At 39.3% G+C, this 20,925-nt stretch overlaps 1 protein-coding gene across 1 annotated transcript in view; it reads right to left on the bottom strand.

Annotated features, from left to right (window-relative positions):
• Nucleotides 1-20,925, bottom strand: part of LOC309551300 (uromodulin-like) — a gene marked incomplete at both ends in the record, with an annotated part of 92,577 nt that overhangs the window by 38,207 nt on the left and 33,445 nt on the right. The window contains 5 exons of the mRNA XM_082251831.1: nucleotides 669-683; nucleotides 3,734-3,871; nucleotides 10,434-10,611; nucleotides 15,290-15,412; nucleotides 20,017-20,255. Coding sequence (XP_082107957.1) covers nucleotides 669-683; nucleotides 3,734-3,871; nucleotides 10,434-10,611; nucleotides 15,290-15,412; nucleotides 20,017-20,255 — 693 coding nt within the window. The remainder of the gene's footprint in view (nucleotides 1-668; nucleotides 684-3,733; nucleotides 3,872-10,433; nucleotides 10,612-15,289; nucleotides 15,413-20,016; nucleotides 20,256-20,925) is intronic.

Raw genomic sequence — 20,925 nt, forward strand, 5'->3', positions numbered from 1 at the left:
AATTATTGGATGTGTACAGAGGAGCACTTGAAGGATTTTTTTGGAACATCTAATGATTAATATAATTTATTAGAGCCAATGATCTTAGGGGGAAAAACGCCTCCCCCTTATTTAGGGCTTGAGCAGTCAATGCTATAAAATCACAACAGAGTACACTAGGGGACCTGTGTTTGGGCTTGATTAAGACTAACATCTCCTGTCTGCATAGTAGAAAACCATTAAATGTTCCAAAAAGTCCTTTACCTGAGATGTACTTTTGTACAAGATGCTCCTTACTACACATTCAGGAATTTCACCATATAGCAAGTGCATCCTTTGTCGCTATTAGAGAGGTAGCAGCCTAGAACCAGAATAGGGTCCATCTGCACTATATTTCAACCAAGGATCTAAGGATCTACTTCTTTGAAGGAAAAATCACTTTATGGTGGATGTAGGGAAAACAATTTTCACATCTATTAGTCCACTCCTATCATACATGCATCAGGCATGTTTTAAATTTTGTGATCTATGTAGTCTATGATCCCAGTGCTGACTATGATTTTCTTGTCGGATTAGTTTGGCTTTTATTTCTGAATACTGTGAGAGAGAACGTTTGTGGGTACCATTTACTAAAGAGTAGGATTACGCAGCTGCATTATTTTCATTTTTTTTTTTTCATTTTCACTTACTTGAGGTATTAGTATCTGAAAAAGAGAAAATATAAAATGAGTTACGTTGCAATTTAGGAAATGAAAAATCAATAACTATAACTTTATTAAACTAATGTAGTAGAATGTTAGAATGTTACATTGGTGAATGGCTATATACATAGGACAAATGGCATCTTAGTGAATGTGCAGAAATGTGAATAATGATTAAAGCCTGACTGTAGATTTTGTATTACTTTAAATAGTTTGTTTGGGCCAAGCCAACTATGTCCAATACTAAGAAAAGTGTCTGCTTTCAGCTGCATATAGTATACAGTGCTGGCAGCAGTATGACTTTCCATCCTGTTCCTGGAACCAAATCAAAGCGAAAGTATGTCACCAGCAAAACATGGATCTCCGGAATGGGTCCAAAGCTTTATTCAGTGATTATATCATAATAACAGAAGCAATGATCAGTTGCCTTACAGGGCCCCTTCCTCAGGCAGGTGATGATCCATGGTGGCATACTTTCACTTTGATGGTCTTCAGTTTCCAGCTGGTGGTCGCTGTAGCACCCACAGCCATTCTGCAGGAACGCATGCATTGGGAATAAGTGTGTTTGAATTTATGGAACAAAATTAAGTCGGGATGAGCACTGCTCAGCCATTCTCAGGAAGCATTGCATTTCTATGAATTAATACAAGTCTTCCCCTAATTGGCTGAGGTGAATAAATGGGTGGATGATGTCAGGATCCCCTCCTCAGCCATTCAAAAGGAAGCCATGTGTGCATTCATAAAAAGATTCCCTGTGAATGTCTCTGCAGTGTTCAGTCCAACTTAATTTTTTTCCGGGAATGGGACAGGAAGTCCCTTGGACCACTGCCAGAACACAATGCTGTATACGCTGTATGTGGCATCAACAACATATAGTATAGAGTGCTGTTTTCCATGTACTGTGTGTAGCATCAACAAAATATAGTACAGAGTGCTGTTTTACATATACTATATGTAGCATCAACAACATATAGTATAGAGCAGCCTTTTTTAACCAGGGTGCCCAGGTACCCTGTGATGCCTTCAGGAGTCTTCAGGGGTGCCTTGGCAAAATGCCTACACATTTTCCAAAAATTGTATACAAACCAGCGGGTGGATCAAGCCTGCCTATTGGTTACATAAAGCCACAAGTTTGCATTGTGCACCATAACAACCTGTTAACCGCCAGTGTCCTAACAACCAATGACATCATCGGCTTTTTTTCATATACTGTATGTAACATCAACAGCATATAGAATAGAGTGATGTTTTCCATATACAGTGTGTAGCACCAACAACATATAGAATAGAGTGATGTTTTCCATGTACTGTGTGTAGCATCAACAACATAGTATAGAGCAGTGATGGCGAACCTTGGCACCCCAGATGTTTTGGAACTACATTTCCCATGATGCTTAAGCACTCTGCAGTGTAGCTGAGCATCATGGGAAATGTAGTTCCAAAACATCTGGGGTGCCAAGGTTAGCCATCACTGGTATAGAGTGCTGTTTTCCATACACTGCATGTAGCATCAATAACATATAGAATATAGTGCTATTTTCCATATACTGTATGTAACGTCAACAACATATAGTATAGAGTGATGTTTTCCATGTACTGTTTGTAGCATCAACAACATATGGTATAGAGTGCTGTTTTCCATAAACTAAGTGTAGCTTCAGCAACATATAGAATAGAGTGATGTTTTCCATATACAGTGTGTAGCATCAACAACATAGAGTATACAGTGCTTTTTTTCCATATACTGCATGTAGCTTTAACAACATATAGTATAGAGTGCTGCTTTCCATATACTGCATGCAGCATCAACAACATATAGTATAGGGTACTATTTCCCATATATTGCATGCAGCATCAACAACATACAGTATAGGGTGCTGTTTTCCATATATTGTGTGATAGTATAAAGTGCTGTTTTCCATGTACTGTGTGTAGCATCAACAACATATAGTATAGAGTGCTGTTTTCCATATACTTTGTGTAGCATCAACAACATATAGTATAGGGTGATGTTCTACATACACTGTATGTAGCATCAACAACATATACAAACATAGTCAAACTTTAAAAAAATCAGCACAAGAGACAGTACTTACTGTCAGTGATCCTCTGATACCCTGACCCCCACAGTGTTTCAAGGGTTAATAGGAAACACAAACACCAACTATGCTCGTCCTTTCTGCCCCACTCCTCTATTCATAGAAGCTGCATTATAGCTTCTATCAATGAAAAGCAATCTACGAATGGAAGACCAGTGCATTAGTGAATTTTCTATATCACCCATTCATAGTTTGCTTTTCATCCTTGTTTTAATCCTTCCCTGCTGTATCCAAAATTAAGAAAAACATGGTTATACATATACATTAATGCACTAAATAGAACATAAACCTTTTTTTAAACCAGAGCTTAACAATGTATGTATGTATGTTGTGGCATGTTGCAGTGCTGGTGTGTTGCCTACTTCAAGAGGGATGCCATGAAGAATAATGGCAGACTCTGTCCCACCCCTTACAGCCCACCCCCTTAATACAGATCCCCTTTCTCCTAGCTCTCTTCTACCTGCACAGATTCCCTTCACCCCAAAATCCACTCACCAGACCTCAAAGGCAGTTGCAGTTCAGAGTGAGGGGGGAAGTCTTTTCCTTGATTGTACCATGTGACTGGAGCCAAGAGGGAGCTAGGAGAAGATGTCCTTGTCTACTGCCGACAGATGGACAGAAGTTGAGCAGAAGAATTGAGACTGCTTCTCTAGTCATGCCCATATGCTGCATTGGGGCTGCAAACAGACAGCTCCTGCTGTGCCCCAGCCCCCCTGCTGACCTGATGGGGTCTGGTATGGGAGTACTGCCTGTAACCCCCTATCAGCTGCCCTCTTCTACAGCAACAATGCATTGAGGTGCATACCAAGGTTACAGTGTGTTACAGTTATATGTAGTAAAATATGCATTTTACCACATATTATGTTAACATGGCACGGAAATGTAAATGGGCCCTACACATCTCTGCATAATATGTTGGATTTGTATAATGAAATATTAACACATGATATACACCATGAAACCCTTCCACTCGAACAGAACATCTGCCACTTCCCACAATGCCAAAGATCCAGATTCCCAAAGCAGGTTGTTTTATAATGTACATGGCACCCCATCTCTCATCCACAGTTTTCGTGATATCTTCTCTAGAGGCTGCAGAAGGAAAGAAGTACAATGTGTCATTTTACAATACACATCTACCAGAACACACTGTTATATAAACTTGCAATTGCCTAATTCGTTTTTACTAGGGATCGACCGATTATCAGCAAAGCCACTTTCCCCGATATATCTGAATGAGGTTACCGGTATTGCCGATATTTCGGGAAAGTGCTTGTACCGGAGTGATGCCTGCAGCTAGAGGCATCACCCCGGTACCGGCGTTCATAGCGACAGTCGGCTGTCTTGTAATGACAACCGATGTGACTAAGAAGCCGCTTGGTTGTCATTACAAGGAGCGGGAGGGGACGTCCCCCTCACGCTGCCTTCCGCAGCTCGCCCAGGTCTCCCGTCCCACCGGGAGACCCGGGCAAGCAGCCTGCATGGCCGCCGAAGAGAAGACCCGATCAAAGCCGCATGTCATGACATCACTTCCGGGTACTGGCCCCAAATTCAAAAAAGGACAGCATTCAAAACAGCCAAACATGGCATTTTGAATGCTTTTAAGTGCAAAGAAGGGGTTTGGGGTATTTTAGACCCCCAGATCCCTCCCCAAGAGTACCTGTAAAAAAATAAAAAAAATATAAAAACATTTTTAATGTATGGAAATATCGGCCAATATCGGCCCATACCGATATGCGATGACCAAAATATCGGTATCGGCAATAAAAAAATGATATCGGTCGATCACTAGTTTTTACTAGAGTAGAAGAAGAAATTCTGGCACCCAAAACCTTCATGCAGTACCAGTGACTCTTTGTACATCTATGCTGGTTATTTGGTTGGAATAACTTATGCAAACTCTACAACTATCACCAACAGAAACAAATCAGGTGTTGGCTTGACTTCTCTTCTCTAGGCTGAACAGGAAAAATACAATATTACATCAGAACATTTGCTATAGACAGCTCTACAGTTACTTGGTTTATTTTTTTAAATAGCAACAGTACTGAATATTGTGACAATGGAACATTCTGTAAAAATGTGGCCCTTTTCAGTATTGCCCTTTTCAGCAGAGAAAGGGGTCCCTGAACAGTAGTGAAACTGATTGGGGACAGGTGAATGTTACCTACAAAAGAGAGTGTTCTCTGGTCGGTCATAGTTTCTATGTGGTGCCTGGGCAGTTTAAAGCTTGACACATCAGGAACACATGTCAAGGCCTGTCTGGCCTACACAGAAGGTCCACCAAGTCAGACTGATTTCTGAGAGCTAAAGATTGCAAAGGGACAGAGGAATTCTTCGTCTGAACAGACCAGTATGTCTTCTGACATATCTATTTCTTCAACTTATTAAAATAAAACAAACTGCACAACCAATAAACTTCAGTATTTCATTAAGATGGGTCCTCCTAAAATGATGTCACCACAATTGACAACTGTAAACAACAGAAAACATGTTTTGCAATGTCTGTTTTTTTTTTAAAGGGTTGGTTATTTAAATCCAATTGCTCAATTTTGGATGTAAATGCAGGTTCAATCACCCAATAAAGGACTCCTGGACTCCAACTTAGAGCTCTTACCACTACATTCTTGATTTGCTGACCACCTAACTATGGGCATTATTAGCTTGTGGTGAGTTATCCATATATATTTATATTGGATAATTTACATGGTATATAACATAGAAGTCCTTGCCATAACCCAAGGAACCCAAGCAGCATATCCACACATTACTGGAAATGGCATGGAGCAAGTTGGTGCTGTAGCAACTACACATCAAAACATATATCACTAGCACACTATGGATCTTCAAAAAATGTATTTAAGCCATCACATCACAACAGTAAATTGCCACATTTCAGTGTTACGCAGGACCCCTTCATCAGGCATCAGATCTTATGAAGGGGTCTTGTGTGGTCCCAAAACATCACAAATTACTGCCATGATGTGATTGCTTTAAAGAGTAACTCCACTTTTGTTGAGTAAAAAGAATATTCCCCTCTGGGTGATGTACATTGCAAGGATTGTAACAAACTTTGTTGCGGATTCCTACCTTTTATTTATTCTTAACAAATAGCTGTTTGTTTGTCTGTGTCCATGTGCTCAGTGAGTCTATATGAGAGTGGTTTTATAATTATGAATCAGCTACTGCACCTGCAGGGTTCTAAGGATGGAAATTGCAGAGTCTGCATACCTTTAGACGTGATTTCCTTTGGGAATAGCTCACCAAAATGTCATTTTTGTTGCAGGGGATGCACAAAATAGAATGAAGGTTTGGGGGGGCATTCATTGCTCCACCAACACCTATGGGATTGTGACAGACCAATCAATACATAATAAGTTGGTATTTATGCTCATTTGCATATTCGAATTTGATTGGTCCATTTTAAAGCAACTGTAATAACGGTTATTTGTGGTTATGATCTTATCTAAGTAATAACTGCGTCAGCAGTTAATCTAATGGCGGGGACAGAAGAGGAAAGTTGTCCCGCCCTCCCCACCCCTATGTTTACCCTATGTCACGGTCCTTTTTTGGATGTCTTTGTACTTGATACTTTGATGTCAACTTGAGTGGTTATAACTGAGTTGATGATATTTATTGTGGTTGTGGATATTGTATTTATGTTAATTAACTTGAGCAATCAATGCTGAGTTAATATAAAGATAGTTTATTAATATTATATATGTTATAAAATATATATAGGTTTGTGTATAATATATATATACAAATTTAAATGGTTATATCAATAAAGGGCCGTGGCCAATTTTCAATCCATATTCTAAGTCTGGTCTCTTTTATTTATGTTTCTTATATATATATTTAGATATATGTTTTTTCTTCTGATGGGTTCTGTCTACAGTCCCATTTGTATCTTAGTGCAGACTTCTGGGAAAACCAGTAAGCCAATCACACAAGCAGGAAATTACATACCTGGGGGGCAGTCTATACCCATCTTTGTACAGAATGCCTCCAGGTAGCCAAATTGCATTGCATTTTACAGAAAATTACAGCTGCTGCAGTTTGAAAAGGAAAGGCAATTTTTAATAACATTCAATTATAATATGACTTGTGTTGTTATATTCGTTTTTTTTTTAATTTGCTAATTTTTTTCCCCCCACAAAGTGAAGTTATCCTTTAATAAAATTGTGGATGCTATTTTGAAAAACCAGGGAAAGTCAATGCAAAAACAGGACAGGAGATAATCTCCCTGCAAAGATCTCCCATTAAGCTGGTGAATATTTGATTGTTTGCTTTTAGGTTTACTCACCTTGAAGAATGGTTTACTTTATTAAGCTTTCAACTCATTTATCACATTCACTTAAAGTGTATGTCAGGCACAAAACTTTTTTTCTAGTTTTGGATGTACCCCCATTTTCTGTCCTGCTGACATTGGCTTTGGTAGACTTGGAATTGAGGGGAACTCTCCAATGGCAATACAAATGAAAAAAAAAAATCTGACAGGGGTTCTATCTTTTCCCTGCTCTGCTAAATGAACACAATTTAATTTTTGTCTGAGTTTCTGGTAAAGAGTTCTCCTCACTTCTTGTAAAACGTTCTCAGCAATACAAGAAATAAGAGAAAATCTCTCTAATCAAGTCCCAATTTTCAGTAAAAATCTAACAGGGGTTTAATTCTTTCCCTCTTCTTAAAACTGAGAAAAAAAGTTTGATGGGACAAACATTTTACCAAAAAATTAACTAATTTTAGTAGCGGATTAAATAGACACTTTTCCCATAGTGATAAAAATTTAAGAAAAAGCGCACCAATCTAGTGCAATAAATTACTTTAATAGAGATAGAAAAAGTCTGATGCACTTAGAAGAATAAAATATTAAAATCACTTATTTGCTGTCCAGAGACATTCATGCAAGGTCCAAGGACTTTGTCTGTATAGAAGGTAACCATGCTCATAGTAAGCCTAGGAGATTATGACAATCTCCACAAACTCTTTTAAGCCATAGCTTACAAAAGAGAAAACTTCTCCCTCTACCTCAGATACTCCTGACCTGTGATAAACCCTCCAGAGCTTGGCTGGCATTTTCCAAAATATTACCTTGGGACCATGGTATAGACTTCATGAGATGATCTCACACAGACTTTAAAACATTAATCTCCCAATCCACTTTGATCTGCTGGATAATTCTTTATCACTAGTATACCAAATCTTACTGAAGGAATAATTTTAAAATCTAAATAGGAACCTACCTAATTGAGTATCTCTTTGGGAGAGCTAGGTTGGAACAAGATATTGGCATTTACTTACAAGATGTGTATCTCATCATGTGCATAAGAATGTAAGTATAGAATTATTTCCAGATGGTATTGACGTCCAACTGCTCTACATTCTACGGACCCATCCATTTCTAATGTTAGCTGGAGATGCTTACAGGCCCCTGGTATTATGACACTATGGGGTACTTGTCCCATGGGCTATAAAACGTGATACATTTACTGTGATAATACATTAGTTAAGATGTTCATTGTAACAATAATTGGGCAACCTGGTGAATTTGCAATCTTTAGAATTTTTGGAAAATTATAAAAGTGGGGTGTCTGGAAGTGTTTTTCATAAATGGAAAGTGAATTCTTTTTTATAGGTTAGTTATCTAAATGCCTAGTTTTTGCAACTCATTTTTTTTTTGTATAATAGTACTCTTCCTAGGTCTGCTTGTTTAATCACATATATTCATTCTCCATGAGTCAAATTAAAGCAGGTATCTTACTGTTTGTAAGGTTTTTCTTCTTATTTTTCTTGGATTTGCATAGACTAGTAAATACTGAATATAAAATGTGATAAAAAGGTGTTAATGAAGGGACAATTCTCATGTGCTGGTTCTTGTCATTATTATCTCCTGGGCTTACTATGAGCATTACCTCACTTTCAGAACAGACGAGGACCTTACATGGAGGAATGTCTCTGGACAGCAAATAAGCAATCTTGATTTTTTACTCTAGTGAGTGCATCAGACTTCCTTATTTCCACTTAAAAAATGTATTGCACTTGACTGGTGCACTCTCTGTTGTCTTTTTATATCTTTTTTATAATGTTGGCAGTAGTTTTCAGACCATTCTTAGAGAACTGCAAGATCTATGTGATGTTTTAAGTGTATTTTATTTGTCTTGGAAAGATTTTCCACTCTCAATTAAGGCTGGAACTAATTTCAATTTGTTTTTGGATTTTATATTTTAGGATTGTGCTTTCCTATAGTGACCATAGTACATTGTTACCATCTGGTAGCCAGTATAGAAATATTGGCTCTCATACTACCAGGTTGCAGAATAGCTTCTTTCCTCGATCTGTGCGGCTTTTGAATTCTAGAGGTCTTGTAGAATAAATGTATTGGGAGTTACAGTATGTATTTATTATGGTATGTATGCTGTTTTTGGTTAAGTGTTTTTATGCTGGGCGTGGAATTTCTTTTTTTAACCGCTTGCCGTCCGCCGCACGACTATTTACTGCGGCGGTCAGCCCCTCACAGGCAGAGCGACGTAGGTCTACGTCGCTAGCCTGTGAGGGTCTAGGGAGCGAGCGCGTGCCGCCGGAGGCGCGCTCCCGCGCGGTCACGGACCCCCCTCGGCGATCGTCGGTACAGCAGGAGAATGTAAACAAGCCGCCTGTCATTCTCCCCTGTGTAGAAACAGTGAGCATCCGGCTCTACTATGTAGGACCGTTGATCATTGTTCCTACACATCAAGCCACAGCCAATCACAGTTAGAATCACGCCCCTAGGGACACACATAGCCCCTCCCTCTCAAAAAAGTTAACCCCTTCACTGCCAGTGTAATTTTACAGTAACAGTGCATATATATAGCACTGATTACTGTAGAAATGTCACTGGTAACCCCAAAAGTGTCAAAAATGTCAGTCAAGGGTCCGATCTGTCCGCCGCAATGTCGCAGTACCGCAAAAAAAATCGCAGATCGCCACCATTACGAGTTAAAAAAAAAACAACAAAAATTACAAAAATCTTTCCCTTTGTTAGTAAACGCGATAACATTTGCGCAAACCAATCAAAATACACTTTTTGCAATTTTTTTTACCAAACATATGTAGCAGAAAACAAATTGGCCTAAAAATGTTAAAAAATTTAGATTTTTAAATTTTTTTTGGGGAATTTCATATAAAAAAATGTGAAAAATATTGTTATTTTTGCAAAATTGACGCTCTTTTTTTGTTTATAGCGCATGATCACAAAATCGCACAGGTGATCAAATACCACCAAAAGAAAGCTCTGTTTGTGGGAAAAAAAGGATGTCAAATTAGTTTAGGTACAGCGTCGCACAACCGCGCAATTGTCCGTTAAAGTCACGCAGTGCCGAATCGCAAAAAAAACCCTGGTCGGAATGGGGGTAAAATCTTCCGGGGCTTAAGTGGTTAATGTGAGGGAGCTACAACTGTGTTTCATTTTTTGATTGTTGTTGTAAAATGACAATCCATATTCTGATTCTGATTCTGGCCAACATGATTTCATATTTTATTCTCTAGGATTTAAAATACAAACTCTGGTTGGTCGATGTAGTCAATTTAATTGCTTTTTAGATGAAGCAGTTTATTATTTTTTGTTCTAAAAACAGAGCCCAGGTGTGCCAAAAAGAAAAGAGAACTGTAATCTTACTATTAGGTCCCGTTATTTTAAATGAGGTGATCACTCCATCTGTAGTCACTATTAAAGAAGTAAAAACATTGACTATTGGAAAACTATCAGAATGAGCTCCATCTTCATAGTCTTTGGAGAATAGCTGTTTGGAATTGTCTGCCGGCTTTGACAAGGTGAAATCCAAGTAACGGAACACCTATAAAACCAACAAAATAATTTTAGTGAAAACCTAAATCACTGGTGGTTATATACAGTATGATATATACAGTAAAAAGTATTTGATGTATTTTTCCTGTAAAAATCTCCCCTCTGCAGTCATTCAAAGCCCTGAGACTGATGCTAGGTGCCACCATCTTGTGATGTTGGCCTCCCTACCAAACTCAGGGTTGTATCCCCCTTTGTTCCTCCTCCAATTGATTTATAAAAGGTTATAAGGGGAGAGGCAGAGGGACTGGGCCAGCACAGACAGTAGTTAGACTTTAAAGAAGAGATGGCAATGCAATGCAAAATAGGAAGGGGCTAATTTAGAAGCACAATGGAAGTCAGTAAAAAATTGTTTATGGAAAGAAAAAAAAATGCAGGTTTTAGATTTTTGCATTTGCAGTTTTTTTACCTACAACTTTTATGCTGGTGACAAAGTCTCTAAATTTGCCATACAGAGGGGGGATTGAGCTTCTGGTATTGAAGGACACACACAAAAAAAAGGAAAACAGTAATTAGAGGGCACACAGAGCAGTAAATGGAGGGGCACACATGAAGGGGAGAGCAGTATTCGGAGAGCACACAGTAGAATGGCAGAGCAGTGAATGGAGTGGCACACATGAAGGGGAGAGCAGTATTCGGAGAGCACACAGTAGAGGGGGCAGTGCAGTAAATGGAGGGGCACGCACACAGGAAAGAGAAAGCTGTATTCGAAGAGCACACGGTAGATGTGGCAGAGAAGTGAATGGAGGGGCACAGGAAGGGGAGAGCAGTATTCAGAGAGCACACAGTACAGGGGGCAGAGCAGTGAATGGAGGGGCACACAGGAAAGGGAAAGCAGAATTCGGAGAGCAACGGTGGAGGTGGCAGAGAAGTGAATGGAGCAGTATTCAGAGAGCACATAATAGAGGGGGTAGAGCAGTGAATGGAGGAGCACACAGGAAGGGGAGAGCAGTATTCAGAGAGCACATAATAGAGGGGGTAGAGCAGTGAATGGAGGAGCACACAGGAAGGGGAGAGTAGTATTCAGAGAGCACGCAGTAGAGGGGGCAGAGCAGTGAATAGAGGGGTACACAGGAAGGGGAAAGCTGTTTTCACGGAGAGCAAACAGTAGGGGGGGGGCAGTGCAGTAAATGGAGTGGCGCACAGGAAGGGGAGAGCAGTATTCTGAGAGCACACAGTAAAGGTGCATAGCAGTGAATAGAGGGGCACACAGGAAGGGGAAAGCAGCATTCGGAGAGCACACAGGAGAGGGGGCAGAGCAGTGAATAGAGGGACACGCAGGAAAGGGTAAGCAGTATTCAGAGAACACACAGGAGAGGGGGCAGAGCAGTGAATAGAGGGACACACAGGAAAGGGTAAGCAGTATTCAGAGAACACACAGTAGAGAGGGCAGAGCAGTGGATAGAGGGACACACAGGAAAGGGATGGCAGTATTCAGAGAACACACAGTAGAGGGGGCAGAGCAGTGAATGGAGGGGCACACAGGAAAGGGAAAGCTGTATTCTTAGAGCACACAGTAGAGGGGGCAGAGCAGTGATTAGAGGGCCACAAGAGGAGACAACGGGGATCAGAGTGCACACAGGAGACAGTGGGGAATGGTGTGCCGATTGTGGGTACTAAGTGGAAAGTACAGAAGGAGAAGAGCACACGGTGGTGGTGGCGGCAGGGAAAGGGAAGGATTTGTTACATTTTGTATGAATAGCTGCATTTAGCATCTAGCCAGCCCCTGATCAAAGCTATTAATTCAACCAATTGAGGACCACCCCACGCAGATATACTGCAGCAGGGCAGCCCTCCTGCACAAAATCACGTACCTGCATGTGATTTCGTGCACAGGGTCTGGGGCACACGTGCACGCCGCCAGCGACCCTCTACTGCTGTGTTTGGACACAGTGGGAACCAATCAGCGGGTCTAGCAGACGCAATCTCTTCTGGGACCCGCCAACCATTCACAGGGGAGGTAGAACAGCAGTCTGCCTCTATAAACAAGGCAGATCGCCATTCTGTCAGAGAGGCAGATGGAGATCTCGTGTTTCTGCTAAGCAGGAACATGGATCTCTGTCTTCCTCCAGTTAAGCCATCCCCTGCACACTTAGAACTCCCTAGGAGCACACTTAGCCCTTTGATCGCCCCTGATGTTAACCCCTTCCCTGCCAGTGTCATTAGTAGAGTTAACATGCATATTTTGTAGCACTGATCACTGTATTAGTGTCACTGGTCCCCAAAAAAGTGTGAAAAGTGTTAGTGAAGTGTCCAATTTGTCTGCCACAATATGCAGTCCTGCTAAAAATCGCTAATCGCCGCCATTACTAGTTAAAAAATAAATAAATAAAGATTCCATAAAAAATATCCCATAGTTTGTAGACGCAATAAATTTTGTGCAAACCAATCAATATATGCTCATTGGGATGTTTTTTTTTTTAACAAAAATATGTAGCAGAATACATATTTACCTAAATTGATGAATAAATTCGATTTTTTAAATGTATTTATTGGATATGTTTTATAGCAAGTAAAAAATATATATATTTTTTTCAAAATTGTCAGTCTTTTTTTGTTTATAGTGCAAAAAATAAAAGCTGCAGAGGTGATCAAATACCACCACAAGAAAGCTCTATTTGTGGGAAAAAAAGGGCATAAATTGTATTTGGGTACAGCGTTGCACGTCCCCGCAATTGTCAGCTAAAGTAACACAGTGTCGTATCACAAACAATGGCCTGGTCATGAAGGGGTGTAAACCTTCTGGGGCTTAAGTGGTTAATCAGCAGAATCAAGGGGACACTTCTGTTATAAGATCATGGTCCCTTAAAGTGATTGTAAAGTCTAATTTTTTTTGTATAAAAATAACAGACATGTTATACTTACCTGCTCTGTTGTAGTGGTTTGCACAGAGCAACCCGGATCCTCCACTTCTCAGGTCCCTGGCTGGAGCTCCTGGCCCCTTCCTCCTGTTGAGCACCCCAACAGCAAGCATCTTGCTTTGGGGGCACCCGGGATGAGCTGAGCTGCTGCTCGGTGTGTCCATTCAGACACGGAGCCGTGACCCAGCCCTGCCCTCTCTCTACTTATTGGCTCACTGAATTTTATTGACAGCAGCGGGACCCAAGGGCACCACACTGCCATCTAAGCTATTGAGGAGGGAGAGTCTCGGGCAGCCTAGACACTCCTGCAACATCGCTGGACAGAGATGGGCTCAGGTAAGTATTAGGGGGGCTGAGGGGGGGGGTGGTGTACACAGAAGGTTTTTGCATTAGGTAGAATGCATTAAGAAAAAAAAAATCTTCTGACTTTACAACAACTTTGAGTGGCCTTGTGTCTATAGCGTAACACGGAATGCAGCCGGCATAACGCATACTGAACTGGCTAGCTGCATGTGGTTCTGTTCCTCTGTATGCCTTACATAGGTAGTCGTGAAAGGGTTGCATTTTATTTCCATTTTTATCTAAAAAATATTTTTTACACATAATCATTTATTACAGAGTTTATTCATAGCAGTAAGCACTAATTGCAAGGTTTTCTAAAGGGAGAGCTGTTTCCTATCGGACTTTGGGGGAAGATTTTCTAAAACTGAAGAGTGCAAAATCTGGTGCAGCTCTGCATAGAAACCAATCAGCTTTCAGGTTTTATTGTCAAAGCTTAAAGTGATTGCAAAGTTTTGTTTAAAAAAAAAAAAAAAAATACTAAACATGGTATACTTACCTCCTCTGTGCAGTTGGTTTTGCACAGAGCAGCCCGAATCCTTCTCTTTTTTGGGTCCCTCGTTGCTGCTCCTGGCCCCTCCCTCCTATCGAGTGTCCCCACAGCAAGCAGCTTGCTATGGGGGCACCCGAGCCGAGCTGCAGCTCTGTTTGTCCATTCAGACACAGAGCAGTTCAGCCCCGCCCCTCTCTCTCCTGATTGCCTCACTCATTTTGATTGACAGCCGCAGGAGCCAATGGCACTGCGGCTGTATCTCAGCCAATCAGGAGAGAGAGTCCTGGGATGACCGAGGGACACGTGGACATCGCTGGACAGAGAGGGGGAACAGGCACAGGGGGCAGCTGGGGAGGCTGCTACACACAGAAGGCTTTTTGTCTTAATGCATAGAATGCATTAAGATTAAAAACATTCCTGCTTTTACAACTCCTTTAAATTGAACAAGCTTAATTTAAAAGCTAATTGGCTACCATGCACAGCTGCACCGGATTTTGAGTGCTCCAGTTATAACAAATTATCACCGTTGGGGTTAATTTACTAATGACAAAAAGACTGTGCACTTTGCAAAATGCTGTTGCACTCTGCAAAGTGCACAGTCTATTTTCCTTTAGTAAATCAACCCCATTGTGTCTGAGTGTAGCACAGAGCTTTCTGAACAAAGCAGTAAGGGGGAATAATTCAGTTATGGGCTTTAACTTGAGCTTCAGCTATTGCTTTCTACAAATCAGCATGACTTTTTTTTTTTTAGCAAAGCAAGCATATGAATAACCTGGAAAACATGTAAAAAGAAGCCTAAAGCTTCACCTGTAAGCTAAAATGAGACTAGTATAAAATATAATGTAATATTTAAAATGTAGTGACCATAATAAAAAAGATAACTATACATAACATTGATAAACATTCCTTTTGAATATTAGCAATATTAAGCATTACCAATACTTTTTGGATATAACAGTAAATAAATAGACACTCACTATATTTAAATCTGCTGCATTGACTTGAAAAACATGCCCAAAACTTTTTGATGCAATTTCTCTATAAATAAGGAAATCCCCATCATTTACAGTGTTGCATAGACCAGTAGCCAAAAAGAATACCTGAAATAGAAGAAGGACACAAATAGATACATGAAAGCCTAATATACAATTAAAAAAAAAAAACTTTTCCTTAAGCTGAAGAACAACTATTATGTATCTTTAAATTGTGTGACTCCAATTCTGTAAATATATTTAAAAATGTGAAAAGTTGCTAACAATTTGCATTCAAATCATCGAGGGACAAATTATGAAGGCCATCAAAGAAGAACTGTAAGGAAAGCTATTTGTCACCCAGATAGTATGGGAAGCTACGGTCTCCTGTTGAGTGTCTTTTGATTTGCTTTCATTTGTTTTTACTTGAGTTACTTAAGACAATAGATGTGATAATAGCATAATAAAAAAATGTAAAGAGACAGTACAACTGATTTGTTTCATATATTTGCTATTTTCAAATCAGTTTCAAATTATTTCAAATTTTAAATAGAAACATATTGCAATAAATACGGTAAGGTATAAAAGTGAAATAAGACGACGATTCGTAATTAGGCTGTTTTATAGTATAGAAAAGAATATAATAAAATAGAATAGAATAGAAAATACTAGAATAACAAAGAACAGAATAGAATAGAACAGGATAGAAAATAAATAAAAATATACTAATAGAATAGAATAAAATAGAATAGAATAAAAAAGAAAATATTAGAATAGGACAGAAAATATTAGAAAAAAAATTGAAATTTGAATATTGGAAAACTGCTATATGCATTCTATTCTATTCTATTCTATTCTTTTCTATTCTTTTAAATTATATTCTATTCTTTTTTTTCTATTCTATTATTTTTGATTATATTCCTTTATTTTTTATTCTATTCTGTTTTATTCTATTATACTCTATTATATATCTTTATTTTCTATTCTATTTTATTCTATTCCTTTATTTTCCATTCTATTCCTTTATTTTCTATCCTATTCTTTTCTGTTCTATTCTATTAAGCAGCCTAAGTAGGAATCATCATTTTATTTCACTTTTATACTTTACTGTATGTATTGCCATATGTTTCCATTTCAAATTCAAATACATTTTTAAATTTGAATTAATTTTCCAATTCAAATAATTTATTTCATTATAATTTATTTTGGAATCATTGAAATTCATTACTTTTAAGATTCAGAGATTCGGATATATCAGAATTTCTGAATACTGAAAATTTTGTTCGTAACTAAAGGAATCACACATGTCTAGACTAAATGAGGAAGTATCTCTAACTGGTGGCTCTGGGCCAACATATATTATTTGTACTGCTCCTCTTTCCCCCAGCCAAGTCCTGGGACCCTTTTAGCAATTAGTATAGTAACCATCTGTTGTCTTACTTTCAAATATACTAGCTTCTATTTTCTAATTAGTCATTAAAAACAAATACGATTTTACTGGATGATGTAAACATCCTGTACACCTCCTTTACGACCATCCCATACCACCACTCTTTTAAAATAGCCATTGTATATGATGGCTCGATTGGGTAGTTAGTCCTGTGAACTCAGATACTAAGATCTGGCACCCCGAATTACCAAAAGTTATAGAGGAAAAACTGTATCCCGTGAAATTTACCAAAAGTTATATATTTACTAGCTTTGTTATAGCTTTGTTATATTTACTAGCTTTGTTATAACTAGTATAGTTATAATCTGGCACACATGGCGATGTACCGTAATCCCTGAAATTAAATAAAATTAATAAAAATATATACCCATGATACTTTTAAGGGTATATCACCATTCGTTTGACAACTATGTTTGCTTAAAATTATTTAAACTTTATTAGTACAAAAAAAGACAGATTAAAATGTCATCTTTATCATTTATCATTTCCCCAGAAGGGGTCTAGAAGACGTTCTAAAACAATTTTAACAGAAGGGGAAGTGCAACACATTTCTCAAAGTGTTTTGTGAACTTTAATTTACTTCTTTAGGAGTAGAATACTTCCTGAGAAACCGAACATTGTTTTCAGAAGAGCTGTTGACAGGGTATGTAACAGCTGAATTAAAATCATGAATTGCAGGATGGACAACAACAGCAAAGTAAAGGGCCATACATACTATAAGATTTTCTGAAGACTTTTTACTTCAGATTTACATTTTCTATGCAGTGCTAGGGCCTGCCAGATTGCATACAAAATTAAAAGTGTTTAGGTTTGCCCTCATTATTATATGGTTTTGGTAAGTCTAAAGGAAAAAGTCTTAAGAAAATCTTATAGTGTGTATGGCCCATAAGTCTTCTCTGGCAGCTATGGGGGGAAGGAGCCCCCAAAGAGAAAGGCAGGAGAGGAGTGAAAATTAAATACCTGAATGTGAACAGAAGAGCTACAAATATAATCTGCTTGTTAGTTGTTGCCAGAAAACAAAAAGATAAATGGTTCTGACAGTACTACTGGTGTGTGTCCAATTAAAGAGGTTGTAAACCTCAAAAAAATAAAACTAATCGCATTGCATACTAGTTCGTTATGAAATACTTACCTTAGAACAAAGCCCTCCAGTGGTGACCGCGCACCGATGAGACAGCTGACATCTTCCTTGGTGTTTCTTTTGGGTTTCGCAGGCCCCGGCTCTGTGAGTTTACGGCAAGGGCTCTGAAGGTCCCGCACGGTAAGCCGGACCTTCAGAGTACATGAGTCAATGACGTCAAGTTTAAGAAATATTCACAGTACTTAGAAGTTGGTCTCAGGGTAAGTTCTATTAGGATTCACATTTCTGCACTTTCATCCCTAATAAGAACTGATTGGGCCTTCCCTTCTCATCATCCCATTTGCTGAGGCCTTGATGAGAATTTGTCCAGCAAGAGCATTCCCTTTTCCCAGCTGGGACCTGTCTTTGGTGCTGGATGTTCCATCTCATTCCCCAAAAAGAAAGTTGTTTCTCCCTGTCGTGACAGGCAGGGATACTCACCACTATACTAACGAGGACCACAAAGACCACACAGACCACACAGACCACACAAACCATAAAGACCACCTAGCACCTGCTGCCGCTGCCTCCTGGTAAAAGCACTTAGGGCCGCAGGCAAACCGCAGGGTTAAATTGCAGAGGTGGTCTGAAGCATCCGTGTCCTCTGAACCTGTGACAAAGCTGATGTTGAGCAGGGTGGCCATGAGATGACTTTCCCCAATTGCTATGTCCAGCAAACCCGAGCAGAAACTTTCTTTTGTAAAGACTATTACACTTTCTTCTGGAATGTCCAGCACCAGAGAGGCGTGTGGGTAACTGGGTAGAAAAAAAGTTGCTACTCCCCTGTAATGGATCTTAGTACCCCAGGTGGGCACATCCGCCAGACCTGTGTCTCCTGTCCTCCAAACGCACCCACACCCTGCGGAGAAGCCATACCCAGCCCTTAACTCCTCAATCACGAGACAATCCACACAGGTGTTGAGGGTTAACCATGCAGAGCTTAAACTGTTTATTAAATTCCAAGACATACAGTTTTACACACAGTTAGGGAAACTCCCCTTAGACTTGCCACAGGGGGGGAAGGGGACAAGGACCAACCAATGGGAACGGAACATTTGTACATTGAAACAGGCAGTCTTAATACACACCCCCTGCGGAGAGATGTCTCCAGCCCAGACCATTGTCTGTGTCATGAATCCACACAAGGAGGGGGGGGGGGGGTGGGGGGGAAGGGCTGTAGCATTACATTAGGTCAATGCCCTGAGTCATGCCATCTTCAGCTGTTCAGAAGATGAATAAAGGGAACATAGAAATGAAATAAAAGGCAATGTCCCCAGGTCTCCAGTATTTTCTGGCCCATAATCTGTCGGTAGGAGGCTTGCGCACAGTCCCCACCAAAACACACAGTGACAGTGGGTTCTGTCACATCCCCGTTGAAGAATCGAATCCCGGTCTCCCGCGTAACAGGCAGGGATACTCACCACTATACTAATGAGGACCGCTTAGTGCCTCTTATTATATGCTTATGGGTACATTTAAAAAATAAGCCATTTACTTCCTCTTTAAATGGGGTTTGGACACACACCAGGAGCACTGTCAGGACAAATTATTTCTATGATTTATGACAACATTGGTAACTTTAGTGTGGTTGTGCATTTTTTTTTTCATTTTTGCTCCTCCCCTGCCTATCTTTGAGGGCTCTGGTCCCCCACCCCACAGCTCCTGGGGTAGACATACTTTGGTGGTGTTGTCCTTCCTGGAAATTCATGTTTTTTTATTTGGCTGATTAATACCCTGCCAAAAGCAACTACTCCTCATGGAGAGAATTAAAGTTCACGAAAAGCATTGAGAAATGTGATGTGCTTCACCATCAGTTGGAACTGTATAAAAACATCTTCTAGACCGCTTCTGGAGAAATGATAAATGATTTATAACCTATGGGATAATTTTTGACAGTGGATGTTGTTAAAGTGTACAACACTTATTCAGCTGTATTCTCTTAATGTTTTAATAACAGAATTTTAATATGTCTTTTTTTTTAACTAATAAAATGTAATTAACTTTAAGCTTAGAAAGGTTTCATATGAATGGTGATGTACCTTTTAAAGTCCCATGAGTTTTGCTTTTTTTCCTGTGTAGTGTGTATTCACCAGCATCTGTCCCTTAAAACATACAGTAATTAGGAAAAGAAAAAAGCAAATTACTGTTTGGCATTCTTCTTACCTGTGACTGGGTTTCATTTAAAAGACTCAATACTTCATTTACTAAAGTAGTATTATCATAATCTTTGGCGGATGCATCTGTTAATACCAAAATGAACGTTTTCTCTGGCGAGTTCTCCAAAGCCAACTTCAGTCCTGCCATAGTCAGTTCTGGACAGTCACCTCCTCCATTGGACACAAGACTATCAAAGAAATAAGCAAACTCATCTTTGGAATACGTTACCCTGACAGGGCCAACGGCTAAAAAAAAGAAATACAAGATATGGTTTAAATATATATTGATATTTTTTTAAATAAAATTTTGGTAAATTAACAAAAAAAAAATATTCAACAAGTAAAATTATTTAGTGAACTTCTCTTATCATTCATTAAAATAATATGCTTAAGTCCCAAAGTCCACTCCATAGATCCTTTGTTAAAGTTTTATTGTTGTCTGTGTCCTCTCTGGGGAGATTAACTTCTATTTATGTCCTGGTGACCACTGTTACTGAGATAGAAAGGCGGGGAAACCAAAAAAAATTAATTTGTCTCCGGAACAAGAATTGAGAGTAAATCATTCAATGAGGGCCAATATTCTAGTGACACCTAAGACGGAAATAACATTCACTTATAAGAAATTTCCTTTCATTTCAGCAGAGGAAGTGAAGGAATATCTCCCCAGCTGGATGGAAGAAGCAAAAAACAAATTAATATTCTGTATGTGATATTTATTAAGTATCTCCAGAGAAACAAGGATCATTCCAGAGAAAATAGATTTATTGGATCCCAGAACAGAACTGAGGCACAGACAGGGTAGATGAAAGGATACTTAGAATATTCATGCAATGTTTAGACGCCTTCAGAGAATCTAATTTTCCCTATCACAGGCTTGTTTGTGGATGACTATCTAATTAAACATTTTAAATGAGGC

Source organism: Pelophylax lessonae, assembly GCF_965119305.1.
Source record: "Pelophylax lessonae genome assembly, chromosome: 3".
Classification (NCBI taxonomy): Eukaryota; Metazoa; Chordata; class Amphibia; order Anura; family Ranidae; genus Pelophylax; species Pelophylax lessonae.